The 16,095-nt window shown below is 48.0% G+C and overlaps 1 protein-coding gene across 5 annotated transcripts in view; it reads left to right on the top strand.

The window, feature by feature from the left end:
* Positions 1-16,095, top strand: part of LARGE1 (LARGE xylosyl- and glucuronyltransferase 1) — a 516,017-nt gene that overhangs the window by 253,244 nt on the left and 246,678 nt on the right. For all 5 annotated transcript variants that reach the window (XM_044384456.3, XM_026499721.4, XM_044384455.3 and 2 more), the window contains one exon: positions 7,326-7,449. In XM_044384456.3, coding sequence (XP_044240391.1) covers positions 7,326-7,449 — 124 coding nt within the window. The remainder of the gene's footprint in view (positions 1-7,325; positions 7,450-16,095) is intronic.

The following is a 16,095-nucleotide window of genomic DNA, read 5'->3' on the forward strand; positions in this document are numbered from 1 at the left end:
GATGCTTAATTTTTGGAGAAACCCCCAGAACCAGTTTCCAAAGTGGTTACGCCATCTTTCAATTCCACGAGTAACAAATGAGGGCTCCAGTCTCCCCACATCCTCACAACACTTGTTGTCGTCTTATTTTAGCCGTTTTAGTGGGTGTGAAGTGGTACTTTGTGGTTTTGATTGACATTTCCTGGTGTCTGATGTTGTTGAGCATTTTTTCTTGTGCTTATTGGCCATCTGTATATCCTCTTTGAGAAATGGCTGTTCAAATCCTTTGCTCAGTTTTTTAAAGATTTATTTATTTTAGAGGGAGTGAGAGCAGGCGAGTGGTGGGAGAGGCAGAGGGAGAGAACTTCAAGAAGGCTCCCTGCTGAGCGAGGAGGCTGATACGGGGCCCTGTCTCAGGACCCCTGAGATCCTGACTTGAGCTGAAACCAAGAGTAGGACGCCTGCGTGAGTGAGCCACCCAGGTGCCCCTCCTTGGCTCAGTTTTTAATCAGCTTACTTGTCTTTGTATTGTTTGAGTTGTAAAAGATCTTTATATATTATGGGTACAGATCCCTTATCAGATCAATGCTTTGCAAATATTTTCTCCCATTCTGAGGCTATCTTCTCTACTTTCTTTTTCATTATTATCATTATGTTGGTCACCATGCAGTAATTCATTAGTTTTTGATGTACTGCTCCATGACTCATTGTTTGTAACACCCTGTGCTCATTGCAATACGTGCCCTCCTTCTTCTCTACTTTCTTGATGATATCCTTTGAAACAAACGTTTTTAATTTTGATGAAAACCAGTTTATTTTTTTCTCTTGTGGTTTGTGCTTTGGATTTTGTTCCTAAGAGACCATTGCCCAAGTCAATGCTAAAAGGTTTGCTCCCACATTTTTTTCTTAAGTGCCTCTTTTTTTTTTTATTACAGATTTTATTTATTTATTTGTCAGAGAGAGAGACAGCCAGCAAGAGAGGGAACACAAGCAGGGGGAGTGGGAGAGGAAGAAGCAGGCTCCCAGCGGAGGAGCCTAATGCGGGGCTCGATCCCAGAAAGCTGGGATCATGCCCTGAGCCGAAGGCAGACGCTTAATGACTGCGCCACCCAGGTGCCCCATTAAGTGCCTCTACTTATAGCACTGGGTATCTGTCAGACGGTGAGGACGGTTAGATCTCTTTGATAATTATTAACTTGTCTGTTTGTTTATTCTTTCAATAAATAATTACTGGGTGGTTATATCTACAAGGGACTAATACAAATCTGGGGATTTGTGTTTAAGACTATTCACAAAACACAATTCCAGTGCCAAGACTCCCATCCAGCAGGGAACAGAGAAGTGAATGGTCATTAGATGATAGCATTCACCTGTCTTCTGAGCCCTGAAATCCTTGGGAGGCACAAAGAAGGACATGTGAACAGTGGAATGGCTTCCTTAGTGTCTTGGTGTCTACACTGACTGGGAAGACTGGACGCAGTTAGCAAGGCAACGTGAAGGTGGTCAGGGGAGAGAGACAGCATGCACACAAGCCTGCAGGAAAACCTGATTAATCTCGGACATTGCACCTGTGGCTAGGCGCTTGCCCAGCACTGGGGTTGTAGAGAGAGAACAGAAGAGGACAGGTGCATTGTGAAAGTAGGGAAACTCCGGCCTACACAGCTCACATTCTAGCAGTGGGCAGGAGATAGACCTGCAGATGAATATAGAGATTATAATACTAAGAAGTGCTAAGAAAAACCAAACAGGGCAATGCAGTGGGGGGAGGGGCACTTTGGGTGGAGTGGCCATGGGGGGCCTCCCTGAGGAGGTAACACTTAATCCTCAGGAAGGAGAAGAGTTGATTACATGCAGATCTGGGGAAGAGAATGGTTGGAGCACAGGTTTGAGGAGGGAGGAGGAAGACATGAGCTTGGAGAGGATGAGATCATCAAAGATCCTGCTAGCTCCATGGAGGAGGGTGGACTTCGTTCATTGCATGGTGGATATTCATTGCATTGGACTTCATTCATATACAACGGCAGGGGATTGTGTGATCGTTTTGGAGGGAGTTCAGGGCTTACAGGACAGAGAATCTGTTAGAGGGAGCCATCTCAGAGACAGAGAAGGGGTGAATATATTCATGAGATCTCACGGAAGAGCAGATACACTCATCATGTAACATTTATTACGTCCATATTCCTTGCAGGTCACTGTTCAAAGTGCTTCATACATTTTAGCTCAAACTGATCGTAACAGCCCCACTTTACAGATTCAGAAGCTGAGAGTCCAGGACTAACATGCTTGCGTGATGTCATATCCCTAGTTTGTTACAAACCAAGATAAGAAGCGGCCAGGCAATTGGCTTTAGAGACCTGGCTGCTTATCACCGGAGGAAGCTGTCTCTCAGGGCGTGGAGTTGATTGGGTGTGCGGAAGATGGGTGGGGAGGGAGCCCTGGTGATGCCCCTGTTTCTAGCTCGTGAGGCTGGATGAATGGGGTGCCCTTCGCCCTGGCAGGGAATTCAGGGGGACGGACATGTGTTAGGGGCCCCCATTTATTATGCCCGGTGTGGTTCTGGGGTTAGGCTACACCAGTGAATGAGAGACCAGTGTCTGTCCCCAGGGAGCTTACATTCTTGAGGAGAGACAGGTTACTAACCGCTCCACCAATTCTTAATCAGCTGGGGTTAGGAGAGTCACAGTTAGGCCATCTTAACTCTCAGCGGCCCATGGGTGCGAAGGTGCGGCCATCTCGGTGGTTGGATTTATAGATTGACACTTGAGGGAAACATTCTGGTTTACACAGAAACTTGAAGCAAAGTAGTCTGGGCAGCGTTTTCAGGTGCTTTTCCTGTGGCTTCCGAGAGGGGCAGTTGGCAGGACCCACATCCTCATGGTGGTGCCCAGAGTGGTGTTTAGCAGAGCCACTCTGGGCATTCGGCTTCGAGGCAGTAAGATCATGCTGCTGCTGGTGAGCCTGCCTTGGGTTGGTGGGACTGTCCACGAACCGGCAGGGTCTCAGTGGTCCCCTGGGCGGGGGGGCTGGGTATATACTCTGATGCAGCATTTTCCTATTCTTCTGATGAGGCACACGGGCCCCTTTGACAAAGCAAACAGCTAGTTTTTCCCTAAAGATGAGCTAAGTGTCTCTCTGGATTTATGCTACATTCCGGGGAGATGCTTGAAATAGACCAGAGCAAGAACTGGTAAGGGGAAGGCCTCATACGCATGCTGTCAGCGTCCTCCTCCGTGAGCCTTTTCCTCTTCCCACGCTGGTCCATCTTCTTCTGCTCTGCAGTCCGATTAACGTCCAATTAACTTTGATCTCCTTCCTGCTCAGCACCCAAATCTTGTCTTTCTCTTAGATAATGAAAGTCACGGATCTTAAGAAGTCACGCACTCTGGCCGAGCCTGCCATTAGGACTTTGACTTTTTCTTTTTATCCTTCCGATTCCTGGCATGCAGTAGGTGTCCAATAAATGTTATTGTGTGATCCACCTGAAGAAGACTGTTGTTCCTTAGTAGACATGCTATGTACTTTCCTGCCTCTGTTCTTTCCCTTCTTCCGTCACATCCTGCAGAATGCCTTCCTCCATCCTCCCATCTCTTCTCATCCAAAGGTCTGGCTTATTTGCCACATAGTCCGTGCAAACGTCCTAGATTCTCCGCTATTGAGAAGTCACCTCTTCCACCCCTGTAGCTTTTGTGCTTCTCCTTGCAGAGCCATCCCATACAGTTGTGCAGGTTGTTCACCATCCAACTCTAGGGGTACCCTTCACTTACTGTCCATATCCGTCTATTCAGTTGGCTCTCCAGGAGGTTTGCCATTCCCAAACTTTGCAGTCATGTGCGGTGGCCCAGTGTTAGGGCACACCCATGTTCCAACGGTTTTGTAGTTATCTGCATTCTCTCTGTGTTTCTGCCAGATTGATAGCTTCAGCAAGAGAGGAGAGTCCCAGCTCCTGCATCACCTAAACCCCTGTTATGCGTTACATGTACTTACTGCTTGATAGCTCTTTGTTGCATGTTTCTTCATTCAACTCATTTTTTGGTTTATGGATGGAGGAACTAATTGGAATTACTTCATTTGAAAAGTAATGCAAAGCAGTAGAGAAAATCACAGTTTCCTAAGTTAGCACTGACAATGATTGTCCTGGTCTGCTTGAGGCTGCTCTAACCAAGGGGGGCTCGCAGACCACAGAAATCTATTCCTCACAGTCCCAGAGGCTGGGAAGTCCTGGATCATGGCACCAGCGTGGTCTGATAGGGGCGGTGGGGGGGAGCTGCTTTCTGGTTACAGACTGATGGCTTCTCTCTGTGTCCTTCTATGATGCAAGGAGGGCGGGAGCTCTCTGGAGCCCCTTTTCTAAGGACACTGATCCCTTTCAGGAGGTTTCCACTCTCACGATCTAATCCCCTCCTAAAGGCCCCACTTCCCGATACCATCACCTTATGGGTTAGGATTTGAGCTATGAATTTGAGGGAGCAGGGCGCAGACATTCAGACCATACATTAAAATCTTATATGCCAGGCACTTTATATTATATCACAGTCCTCACCATGCAATATTGTTTACTTACTGTTCCTGATTTGAAGATCAATAAATTGAAGCCTAGAAAGATGAGTTAACTGGCTTATGGTCACTCAGTTAGTAGTTAATGCAGCCAGAGCTCCAATCCAGATTTTCTAGAGCAGAGAGCCCCCAGCTCTGTACCGTTGGCACAGACTATGCTGTTGACCGTCCTTGCCCTCTTACAGTAAGGTTAATGGTGACCTAGAAGGAGGGTCTTTCTTTTCCTCTTGCACAAGTGTTTGTTGAGCACCTGTTATGTGCCAGGCTCTCTGCTGGGCAGTAGGCATGGAGGTGGAAATATGGGTTTCTGTCCTCAGAGACCTCACAGTAGAGTCAAGGAGCCACATGCTTGAGTATGTGTCGCGGTGTCATACTAGAAATGGTAGGCAGGTTTGGGGGTGCTGGGTGGCTCAGTTGGTTAAGTGTCAGACTCTTGATCTCAGCTCAGGTCTTGATCTCAGGGTTGTGAGTTCAAGTCCCACTTTGAGCTGGGTGTGGAGCCTACTTAAAAAGAAAAAAAAAATGGTAGGCATGTTTTTTATAGGAGATGCCAAGTTAGCAGGAAAAAGGGACCCGGATGAGCTCAAAGAAGGTGTCTGGGAAGAGCTGGCTTACAAAGGGAAGTCTGAAGGATGAACAGGAATTTACGGTGTCCCCTTCTATTTCTTCCACTTCATTTTCCCTCTTTCCTAAGATCTCTTTTCCTGAAATCCCTCTAGATTCAGCTTCCTTGCTGCTCTTCCCCAGACATGATCTCAATCAGATCCTCATTTCACATTGCCCTGGTCTCATCTTCTGCATGATGTATCCACCTCCGTTCCTCTTATCTGTCTACTGTCCATCACTCATCCATCCATTCGGTCCGTTTACTGAACTCCTCCTGCATTCTAGGCACAGAGCTAGCTTATGAGGTGATACATTGGAACATGACTGGCACGATCCTTGACCTCCCTGAGCTCACAGTCAAGCGGGGATCTAGACAGGTCAACAGGTGGTCAAAACCTAAAGGTGGGTGCCTGGTACTGAGATGACTGTCTGTTAGGAAGGGCCCCTGAACCAGGCCTGGATAGTTGGGGAAGGGTTCGAGGAAAAAACAATGGTAGACCTCGGAACTGAAGGCTGGATAAGAGGTAAACGCTGGCTGCAGAGTGTGAAGGGTGGGAGAAGAGGGGCCCAGACCGTGAGATTTGTGAGAGCAGCGATGGTGTGTCCTGCCTTGTCCCCAGCATCCTGCTCATCTAGCACATAGTAGGTGCTCAGTAAGTGTTTATCCAATGAGCAAATGCAAGGTTTCTTACAGAGCAAATCAAATATGCAGAGTCTCACGTGAAGAAGGGGGAACGGGGAACTGAGAGAGAGTCTCTGTATCTAGAACAGAACTGGGAAGAGCCTCAGAAGGCTGAGACCTAAGAGGTGGGTCACGTTTCTCCCCAAGCCTCGCTGAGGAAGTCGGAACAGCTTCCTCGGGTGTTGACTGCAGTGTTTCCTGCACTCTCTCCACCCTCCTCCTCTGCTCTGAGTCTAGAGTCCCAGCTAACCACTTCTCCCCACGCGCTCCCGGCACCCCCTGCGCTCTGGCTGTAGTCTCCTGCCACGCTCCCTGGATTGCGTCCCCTCTCCCTTTGCTTCCTATCAAACTCCTTTAGCTTTTAGGGCACAGCTTCCCCAGCTCTTCCACGTCCTCGCGACCCGGTCAGAATTCGCCCTTTTTGTTCTTTACGCCCGAAGGATGTCGTGTTGTGTTGTGGTTGTTATCAATGTTATGTTCCACCTTGTGTTTTTATTACGTTGCGGATCTTCTGTCTCTCTGAGGAGTGTGAGCTCCCTAAGGTCCTGGGAACCAGGTCATTTTCATCTTTAGATTTCCCAGAGGTGCTCATTTGTGCTATTGCAGTTGGCGCTATTATTTCTGCTTGCTCAGTAGTAGTCATGACAGTAGAAGGCATATCTGCTGTTTATGGTCCTGTGTTTATTTTTGATATGCATTATATATTACACTTATCTAATTGACACAGTAGCCTGATAAGGAGCTTTTTCTCAACATTTTACAGAACGAAGCAGCAGCAGTGCAGAGAGAGGGAGAAGTGACATCCCCCAAGTCCCCACTAATACATGCCACACCTGGGACCGGAGTCCATTTCCATTTGACACTGGAAGCTTTGCCCTTGTGTAATGCTGCTTTGTATTTTGGGGGCTCCCCCAGTAATGGCTGGTTGAGGGGAACAACTCAAAGCTGTAGAAATATTAAAAGTGAGGGTAAGCTGGTATTCAGTGATGGGGGGGTCCCCAATGATGCCATCTGGGATGCCTGGGTTTCTTTTGGAGAAGAACAAGCAGCAAACAGAACTCAGTACCATGCTGTGGGAGAAGTATCTTGCCTGTTGCATTCAGCAGATCTGAAGGCTTCATTCTCTGTCCATGTGCTCCTGAAACTAATGCCCAAACGTCTAGGTGGTAGAAATAAAGGGTTGGCCAAATTGTTAACATAGGCTCTGCTTAAGGTTTTTAGAGACACAAATATGCTAGTAACAGATATGGTGGTTGGCTTGAATGGAGTGTTACCAATGATTTGACCCTGTCTGAAATCCTAAGAGGGGGTGGTGATCTCCTTCTCTCCTTTTCAGCTCTGGCATCCTGGTTACCAGCAAGCATTGGGTTGGTAACGTGCCTGGCTTCCGTTCACAGCTGCTCTTAGAAACTGACCACATGTTACAAATGGGTAAGAATGTGATTTTGCAGCTGGAGCTCCCTTACTTGTCCCTCCTGACTCCTCTTCCCCCCACTTCTCACAGGCGGAACCCCCTGCATTTCCACCTCATTGCCGACTCCATCGCGGAGCAGATCCTGGCGACGCTCTTCCAGACCTGGATGGTGCCTGCCGTGCGTGTGGACTTCTACAATGCGGATGAGCTCAAGGTACAGGCAGTGGGAGGGAGAGGGGCCTCCCTGAGTGCCTCTTCATGCCGGACGCTTTTCTTGGCGGTGGTCTTGTAGACTGGCAATGTCAGAAACCTCAGCTTTCAGCTGGTTATGTCCAGGGTGTAACTGAGGCTGTTTGCCACCCAGATCTGATTTCCCTAGGGAAAGCCTCAAAGGGGCCCCTTCTTCGGCACAGAATGCGTGCTGGTCTGGGCTGTTACGGTCACCAAGGCTTTCTTTAGAGGGGGATGCCGTTGGCCTGGTAGGCATCTGAAAGAGGTCTGTGGTAGCTCTTCTAGAGAATTCTAGAGAATTCTGCTACCCAGACTCATCATAAGATACAAAATAAACAATCTATACCTTTGCTGTGTCTGTTTTCTCATCAGTAATCACTGCATTATCACACCAATCTCATTGGGTAATGAACAGGCAAAAGTGAGAGAATATATGTGAATGTGCTTTAAAAGATGATGCCGAATAAATAGAAAGATCGTGTTGGAGCAGAAGGTTTCGCCGAGCGAGACTCGTTTGGTCATGTCGTTTACTCGCTTAAAACCTGTCTGTGGTGCCACGTTGCCTGGATCAGGATTGAGATTCACACTCTCAAGAAGTCCTGCTTCTTCTGGTTCTTGACTCTTCTTCCCATCTTATCTGGGTCCTTCCCGGAAATTCATCCTGTTACTCAGCCTTAGGAAACCACCTCTGGTCTCTGCTCGCTCTCCTACATTTGAGCTTTGCTTATGCACTTCCTTTTAGCTGACATACCCTTCCACCTACCTTGTCACAACTCCTGTTCACCCTGCAGGACTCTGCTGCATCGGCACTTCCTCGGAGAACCTTCCCTGATTTCTCCAGGAAAGAGGAGATCTTTGTCTCCTGCTTCAGTTTAGAACCTTTTTTAATAGGGGAGAGGGCAGGGAGCACGTCTCACTCTTCTGATTTCTGGTGCATAGTTGGTACCCTGTAATGCTTGTGGATTTAACAAATGGCCGTTGTTAGAGGAACATGGAACTTTGCAGAAATATGTTGATGCTCTGTCTGCAATCACCTTGGGAAGGACTAAACACCTAGGCTGAGGCTGATTCCAGCAAATTGCTTGTTCCAAACCTCATAAAGCCATTATCTTTTCATTTCAGAGCCATAACATTTTAAATAGATCACAGAGATGCCGGCCGGAGTTTCTGATTTTCCCATATTTCAGACTCTGAGGTTGATCGAGATGTTCAGAATTTAGCATTTGGGGATTGTCGTGGTAATTTGTGTGCCATTCCAATCTATTCTGAGCTAAAATTGATTAACACTCTTAAAAGGGAAAAACAAAATTTAGCAAATTGCTACGCTAATTAAGGTGAAAGCAAGCCTCTCTGTCTCCCAGGGTCTCAGCGCCAACAGTGGGGAAAAGCAATGGGAGGGGAGGCGCAGCGCCCGGCACACAGGATGTTTCTGCCTCCTTCACTCTCCTTTTTTTGGGCAATCCTGTGCCCTGTCCCTTGCACGCCCGTACCCCCTACTTTTTAAGAAAACACAAAAGTGGTTCAACAGAACCCCAAGTTCACACCCTGGCTTGCCATTGAAGAGCCATCTGATTTGGGTTCTGAGCCCAGGCTTGATCAGGTGTTTAATGGGTGGCACAGTGACAGTCACGCCACCAAGGCAGGGACTAAACAAGGTAACTCCCGTGAAGGCCCAGCAGTGTCTGAAATGCACAGGTTTTTGAAAATGCCCCACTCCCCTTTGCAGCCAAGGCAACATAGGATTAAAATGCTCTTGCGGTGCCTGGTGGCTCAGTTGGTTAAGCGTCTGCCTTCAGCTCAGGTTGTGATCTCGGGGTCCTGGGATCGAGCCCTGCATCGGGCTCCATGCTCAGTGGGGAGCCTGCTTCTCCCTCTACCTCCCCCTCTCCCTCTGCCTCTACCCCTGTTTGTGTGCACGCTCTAGATAAATAGATAGATAAAATCTTTTTTAAAAAATGCTCTTGGGGCGCCTGGGTGGCACAGCGGTTGGGCGTCTGCCTTCGGCTCAGGGCGTGATCCCTGCGTTGTGGGATCGAGCCCCACGTCGGGCTCCTCTGCCATGGGCCTGCTTCTTCCTCTCCCACTCCCCCTGCTTGTGTTCCCTCTCTCGCTGGCTGTCTCTATCTCTGTCGAATAAATAAATAAATAATCTTTAAAAAAATAAAAAATAAAAAAAGCTCTTGAAATCCATGGACAGGGGGACACCGAAGGAGTAAGGCACACAGGGCTATTATCCACTCCTGGGAATGCTGGGGCTCCCCTGAGGTTGAGGTCTTAGATGACATGGGGGGCGGAGGGACTGGTGCTCTCTCACGTGGCCCACTTGCGTCCAGGAAGACTGGCTGCTCATTATTTTACATCCTGGACTTATCCGTTCAAATTGGAGGGTCCATGGCTTAAAAAAATAAGAAAGAAAATACAATCAGATGTGTTCTAAAAGATACTGTCTCCAGTGTCCTGTGCTCTTTGCTACTGACCACCCCGTTCCAGGTCCCGAACACCTGTGTTTTATTTTCCTACCAGTGAAACACCCATGTCCCACCAGCTTGTATCTCTTGAGACTCTTGTCAGTATCCTGTAAAGTCAATGAGTATGAAAGCACTTTGTAAACACGGTGTTGCCATAATGGATGATCACAGTCGTGATGATTTATATAGAATCCAGCTCTGCAAACCCCAAAGCACGATCTGCCCCCTCCCCGCAGCTGGAGCCACTCCTGGGTGTAGTACTGCTGTCTGCCTACGTAGCTGCTCCTCCAGGACCAAGAGGTCATCTCTGACAGCCCCCTGTCCCTCTCCCCACGTCTGCCCATCCCACATCCTAGCTGCCCTCCGTCTCCCCCGCCACCATCCCTCTGTAAGCATTTGTGACCTCTCCCCAACACAACAGCAGTTTTTGTTCAGACGCGTCTTTTCCCCTCTGCTCACTCCTCCCCCAAATGGATTCTCCATCAGCAGCATGAGGTGGCTTTCCCAGAAGCATGCCCCACCATGCCATCCCCTTCCCCGTGCATAAAACCCTCCGTGGTTTCCCCGTGCTCCTAAGATGGAGACCACAGCCCTGAGTGGCTTTTCCTTGCGCTTTCTGGCTCCTGCCTCCCTCGCTTCGTCCTACGCCCACTTGGACCACTGCTCACGCACTAGGTCGTCACGTCTGCTCGGCCCCTTCCCCCAGCAGGGGGCTACTGCACAGGTTAGTCCTCTCTTCAGCTCTGTTCCCCAGTCGGCCTCCTCTTCCCCGTTGTTAGTTAATTCCACGTTCTTTGGCTTAAGCTACATTTACTGAGAACCCTTCCCTGCGTTCATTATCTCGTAGGGGATCCTTTGCTGTACGTTCTCATAGGATCACGTACGTTTCCTCAGTGACCCCAACGCCGAGTGTGATCTTTTGTGCTTTTGTGGAACACGCTGGTAAAGGTGCTTCCCTCCCCTAGACAGTCGGCTCCAAAAGGGCCGAGACAGGTCTGCTTTTCATCAGCCTTGCATCTTTAATGCCTAGTGTGATGCCTGGCCTATGAAAACATTTGCAAAACGATGATCTACAGTAAACTCAGAGCTGGGTCCCTAAGAGTAATAAAGCCATCAGGAAGGGCTTTCTTGATCACTGTCAGTGCTCACCACATTCCTGAGGCCCGTTGTGCCTCGGGGCACGGGCGGACGGCCAGGTAGCTGTCTACCAGTGTCCCTGCAGTGGCATAAATAAAGCAGCTCCATCTGTGCTCGCCTGTGGAACGTCCCAGGAGCAGCCCTGGGACAGGTGTGTGTCTTTCCGTGAACACATTAAAACACCATCCATTTGCTGACGTTAGCAAAGGAGGAAGAGCAGGAGAGGAAAGGACTCGTGCCGGGGTCTGCAGTTGCATTCACGGAGCGTGTCCGATGGTACCCTCGGCAAACACACATGATGGCCTCCCCCGATCGGGTGCCGAGGAATCACTTTGTACAGCTGTTGGAAATGGCATTTCTCAGAAACACTCCTGTGGGCCCCTTGTTATATCTGTTAGTGCTGGAGAATGGACTAAGAGGGGAGAGGAAATTTATGAGGGATTGGTGCATGATTAAAAATGAACTGTGGGAAGTCCGCAGTGGACTGGTATGCTTCTCTCGGTAATGACCAATTAGTGTAGATTTGCAAATAGCGATCGCTCAGCTTGCTGGTCTCTGCGGCCTGTGAAAGGCTCCTTGGTCTTCCTGATGTTTACAGGGCCCGTTCATTTCCAGCCTCCAAGTCCCCATATCAACAGGCTACCAGGATGGAGCGGGTCTTTGCGCCCCAAACTCTGCTCAAGACGTGTAGCTCCTGTCAATAGAGGAGAGAGGAGCGGAGGGAGGGAGAGTTCTTTTTGTGGGGAGCTTTGTAGATGGAGGCATGCTGCCACTCGCTCCTCACAACAGCACTGCGGGATGGACTGAGAAGTTTTATTACCTCCATCTCACAGATAATTTATAAATTGAAGCATAGAGTTGAAGAGTATTTGCCTAAGATCAGGCAGCTAATAAATGCCACGGCTGCTATTTAACTTTTCCCTCTCCAAATGAAAGGCTGTGAGATATGGGATTGTATAATTCAGGAGCCACAGACTGGAGCAGATCTGAAGGGAAAGAGAGAGGCATGGGCCGCAGCCACGGTGCGGTGAAATGGCCACTGTTGAGTTGGGCTTGAACTCAGATTTCCTGCCTTCAGGGCCTCTGGACCCCATTAGGCTGCAGTGTAACATGTGTTATTTATGGGGCCCTTTGTTTCTCGTGTTTTATGTGCTGCTTTGACAGAATGCTCACAGCTCTGTGGAGCAGGTGCTACGGTGACCCCCACTCTGCAGGGAAGGAGCCTGGGGCTTGGGGAGGTTAGTTAACCCGAAGCCATGTATATAACTCGTACATGGCAGAGCCAGGATTAAAACCCAGAACTACCTGTCTGCATAATCCGCGCTCTCCTGTGTTGGATTTCCTTCTCTGTGGCCTGCTTTTATTTATTTATTTGTTTGTTTATTTATTTAAAGATTTATTTATTTAAAGATTTATTTATTTATTTAAAGATTTATTTATTTGAGAGAGCACGCGAGCATGAGCGGGGAGGGGGTGCAGAGAGAGAGAGAATCTCAAGCAGACTCCCCACTGAGCATGGAGCCTGATGCAGGGCTCGATCCCAGGACCCCGAGATCATGACCCGAGCCAAAACCAAGAGTCAGCCGCATAACCGACTAAACCACTCAGGTGCCCCTATGGACAGCTTTAAGTTGGGACCCTGTAATTGTGTCTAGACAAGGGTCCTCTAAGCTCTTGGTGGTGGTTTTTTCCCGGTTGTTGCAGAAGAACAGATACTTTAAGCATGACCCTTCCATTCAAGGCCTACTGGGGATGGAGTTTCCTGCTGTAGATAAAAGGACACCCGCGATGCTGCTTGGGTTCGGGTCGGCCCCATCACTCCCACCCAGGGGTTGTTTTCCAAACGGAATGGTCACTCTCTGGACAGTCGGCCTTAAATCAACACATACCTTGTCAGTTTTCAGACAAGACCCTGCATACCAATCAGCCTTTCATCTTGCCCCAGTTGGCCCAGAAGGTCACCGCCATGCCATCAGCTGGGGTGAGGATGATCCCGAGCTTACAGTGGGAAGCTGCTGGGGCAGGGGCTGTTTCATGATTCACCTGTCCAGCTGGGGATCCTAATTTATCTCCTTTTCTCTTAGACCTGATGCCTGCTCGTAACCAACATCAGAAAGGTTATGAAGTGAGAACCAGGGCTATGGCTGCAGAAAATACTAATGGCTGACTCTAAAAATTGGCTTCCCACTCCTACTCTGTTGCCTTTGTGCTCCTCTTTGTTGAGTATCACAGAAGCTCTCTTTAGATAACGGCCATCCTTCAGCACCCTGCTGTCCTTTGGGAGACATACTTCCATTGTTCCTCTCATTAGGGGGCTGGATAAACTGCTCCCTACCCTTTCTGTTTCCCAAGAAGTTGTGCCTCCTTAATGGTGGGCATTTTCAGTTAGGAGGGACTGATGCAAACAGGAAGCCATAGGGCTTCAGGGTTCGAAGGAACCCCCATAAAAATAGCTGTCTTGGACAGATAAGGCCCGGGGCAGGGTGGGGGGCAGTTAAGAATTGTCTGGGATCTCACATGTGATTCTTTCCAACACAGTCCTCTTCCCAGAGTTGGGTCTGGGTGTTTTGATTGTGGGGCCTGGGCAGTAGTTCAAAGGCACCACTCTTGACAATGGTTGGACTTCACGTGCAGTCACCAAATACCCCCGTGGGGCTGGAGCAGGTTCCAGGTAGGCCTGCAGAGGAAGGACAGGGGGTCCTAGGACATGTCCCACGGAGGACATGATCTGCTCTAAGATGCCCGGCAGAAGAGTGAGAAGCAAAGTGAAGTATGTGTGACCTTTGGGATTATCTTGGGCGGCTTCCCTAATAATATGTAATACTGAGAGTGACACCCATTGCTTAATTGTCTTTTTAAAATTGTTACCTCTAGCCTCTTTTTACTGGTGAGGGTTAAATGCAGTAAATGAGGTCTCATAATGGAAAGCACACAGTGTTTGGCGCATAGTAGGCAGCCACAGATTCTGTCTTCGTCCCTTTCTTTCCCTTAGATTTGAAAATGGCTATGATTAACCTCTTAAATCTTCGCTCTTGTTCCTTCTATCGTTTTGGGTCTCATGTTATATAGTAGGGCTGACTGGGGTTAAATATTATGTCCAGGTCTGGAAAAGTTACGATTCTCCCACTCTTCGTTGTTTTTCTTGGGCCCTGGGTTATGCATGTGGTTTGCGACTATGAGGGCTGGTTCTGTAAGGCCCACACTGCACCTCTGGCCTTTGCCGTAAGCTCTTCTCTCTTGGGTAACAAGGATGAGATCATAGAGTGGACATGGATGAGTGAAGTGCATCTGAAAACGTATTTAGAAGGCCGGTCATTGGCTTTTAAATATCACATGTGGAAAATTGTCAGCAAAAATTGTAATCTGCGTTAGAAAAGAATCTTTCCTGTGTCAGTTGTACAGTTCACTTTATACACAGGCAAGTATTTCTTTGTATAATGGAGTGTCCTAGTGAATGGGCCCTGTCTCCTTTTGAGAATCATAGACTCTTAATTAGGAAGGAACTTGGCATTCATTTGGCATAACCTTCCACTTTCTTCTATAATATTCTATATAAATGGTCATTAATCTTCTGCTTTTGAATACTTTCAGAGATAAGAGACCATTACCTCCCAAAGGACCTTGTTCCATATTTAGAAGCTCTATTAGAAATATTCGCCTTGTGCTGTACCGAAATTTTTTATCTTTTTGATTCCCCCATTGGTCCTGAGCATTAATAAAGACCAAACGCAAGTGTATAAGTCATTGATAATTCATGTGCCTTCCCCACTAGACCGTGCGAACCAGGAGGACAAGACCTGTAACTTTTATCTCTATGCCAAGCTCTTAGGACAAAATCTGGTCAAAAGTGGCTCTAAGAAATGCATGGCTTCTTTGCCACAGGACTGTAGAGTGAGTCCTCTGCTCTTCTCCGTTCTTTTAACCGTATCCCAAATGGCAGCGCTTGGAACGTAGCTGACACTTAAATTTATCTTGTGACGTTTCTGTGCAATACGTGGTTTCCATGTTGTTGCCTTCCTTGAATGTGCTCACGTCCATCACTGTCTCCCCTACTATTTTCTGTGGGCCTTCAGGATACAGCAGGTGCGTCAGATCTACGTACCTGACGTGCCCCATCTGGAGCTGTCATTGGCTTGGGCTCAGTGGCTTAAACACATTTAAAGCAATTAAGTTTCCCCTGACCCACCTTTTCCCCATCGTGAGGTTGATCCCTTCCCCTTTTCATGGCTGTGGCCTTCTCATTCCTTCTCATTCGGTGTTTGTTCCTCCTTGATAAAGAAGTGCTTCTGTGACCTTCTTTCACTGTGTCCTCAGGAATCCCATGCGTGGAAACAGCACCTGTTTTCTTGCATTAGTAAGGAATTTACCAAAGGATGGAGCAGAATGCTGCTAATGAGAAGTAGGGCTGATACCAAAAGCTACTCCTTTTGGCCTTTAATGCGGTGCTCTTCCCTTGTACCAAAAACCGTACCAATCCACAATTTGAGTTAAAAATCAGCATCAGTGATTCAGAAATGTGGTTATAGTGATGGATTTTGAAATCTAAGCTAGACGAAAAAAAAAAAAAAAAAAGACCAGAGGTATTTAATGGGTGACTGGGATGGGCAGAGTGAACTAGAAATTAGGAGATTAGGATATTTTCCCAGTGAGAATAGGAGTCTTTGTCCACATGTTTTGAAAGGATAAAAGGCTGGATTTGGCGAGTGAAATGTTTGAGCTCCAGTGTTTTAGATGAGGTTTATTTTTTGACATGTTACCGCGAGATGGAGTGGCTGAGGTGGTGGGATGAAAATTGAATGAAAATTAGGAGCTCCTGGCACTGTAAGGCGATTGTGTTGGGTGGTCCATCCATAGGATGATGAAACCCAAGAAGAAGTCTCAAGAGGTGAGAAGAATTCTATGCATGCAGATCAGAAGGAACCCCTACAATCTAGGCAAAATGGGCCATAAGTTGCCCACATCAGGGGCTACCCTAGAAACATAATTGAGTTATGAGGATTTAAAAAAAATCCTTCCTTGAAGAA

The sequence above is a fragment of the Ursus arctos genome, unplaced genomic scaffold, assembly GCF_023065955.2.
Source record: "Ursus arctos isolate Adak ecotype North America unplaced genomic scaffold, UrsArc2.0 scaffold_21, whole genome shotgun sequence".
NCBI lineage: Eukaryota > Metazoa > Chordata > Mammalia > Carnivora > Ursidae > Ursus > Ursus arctos.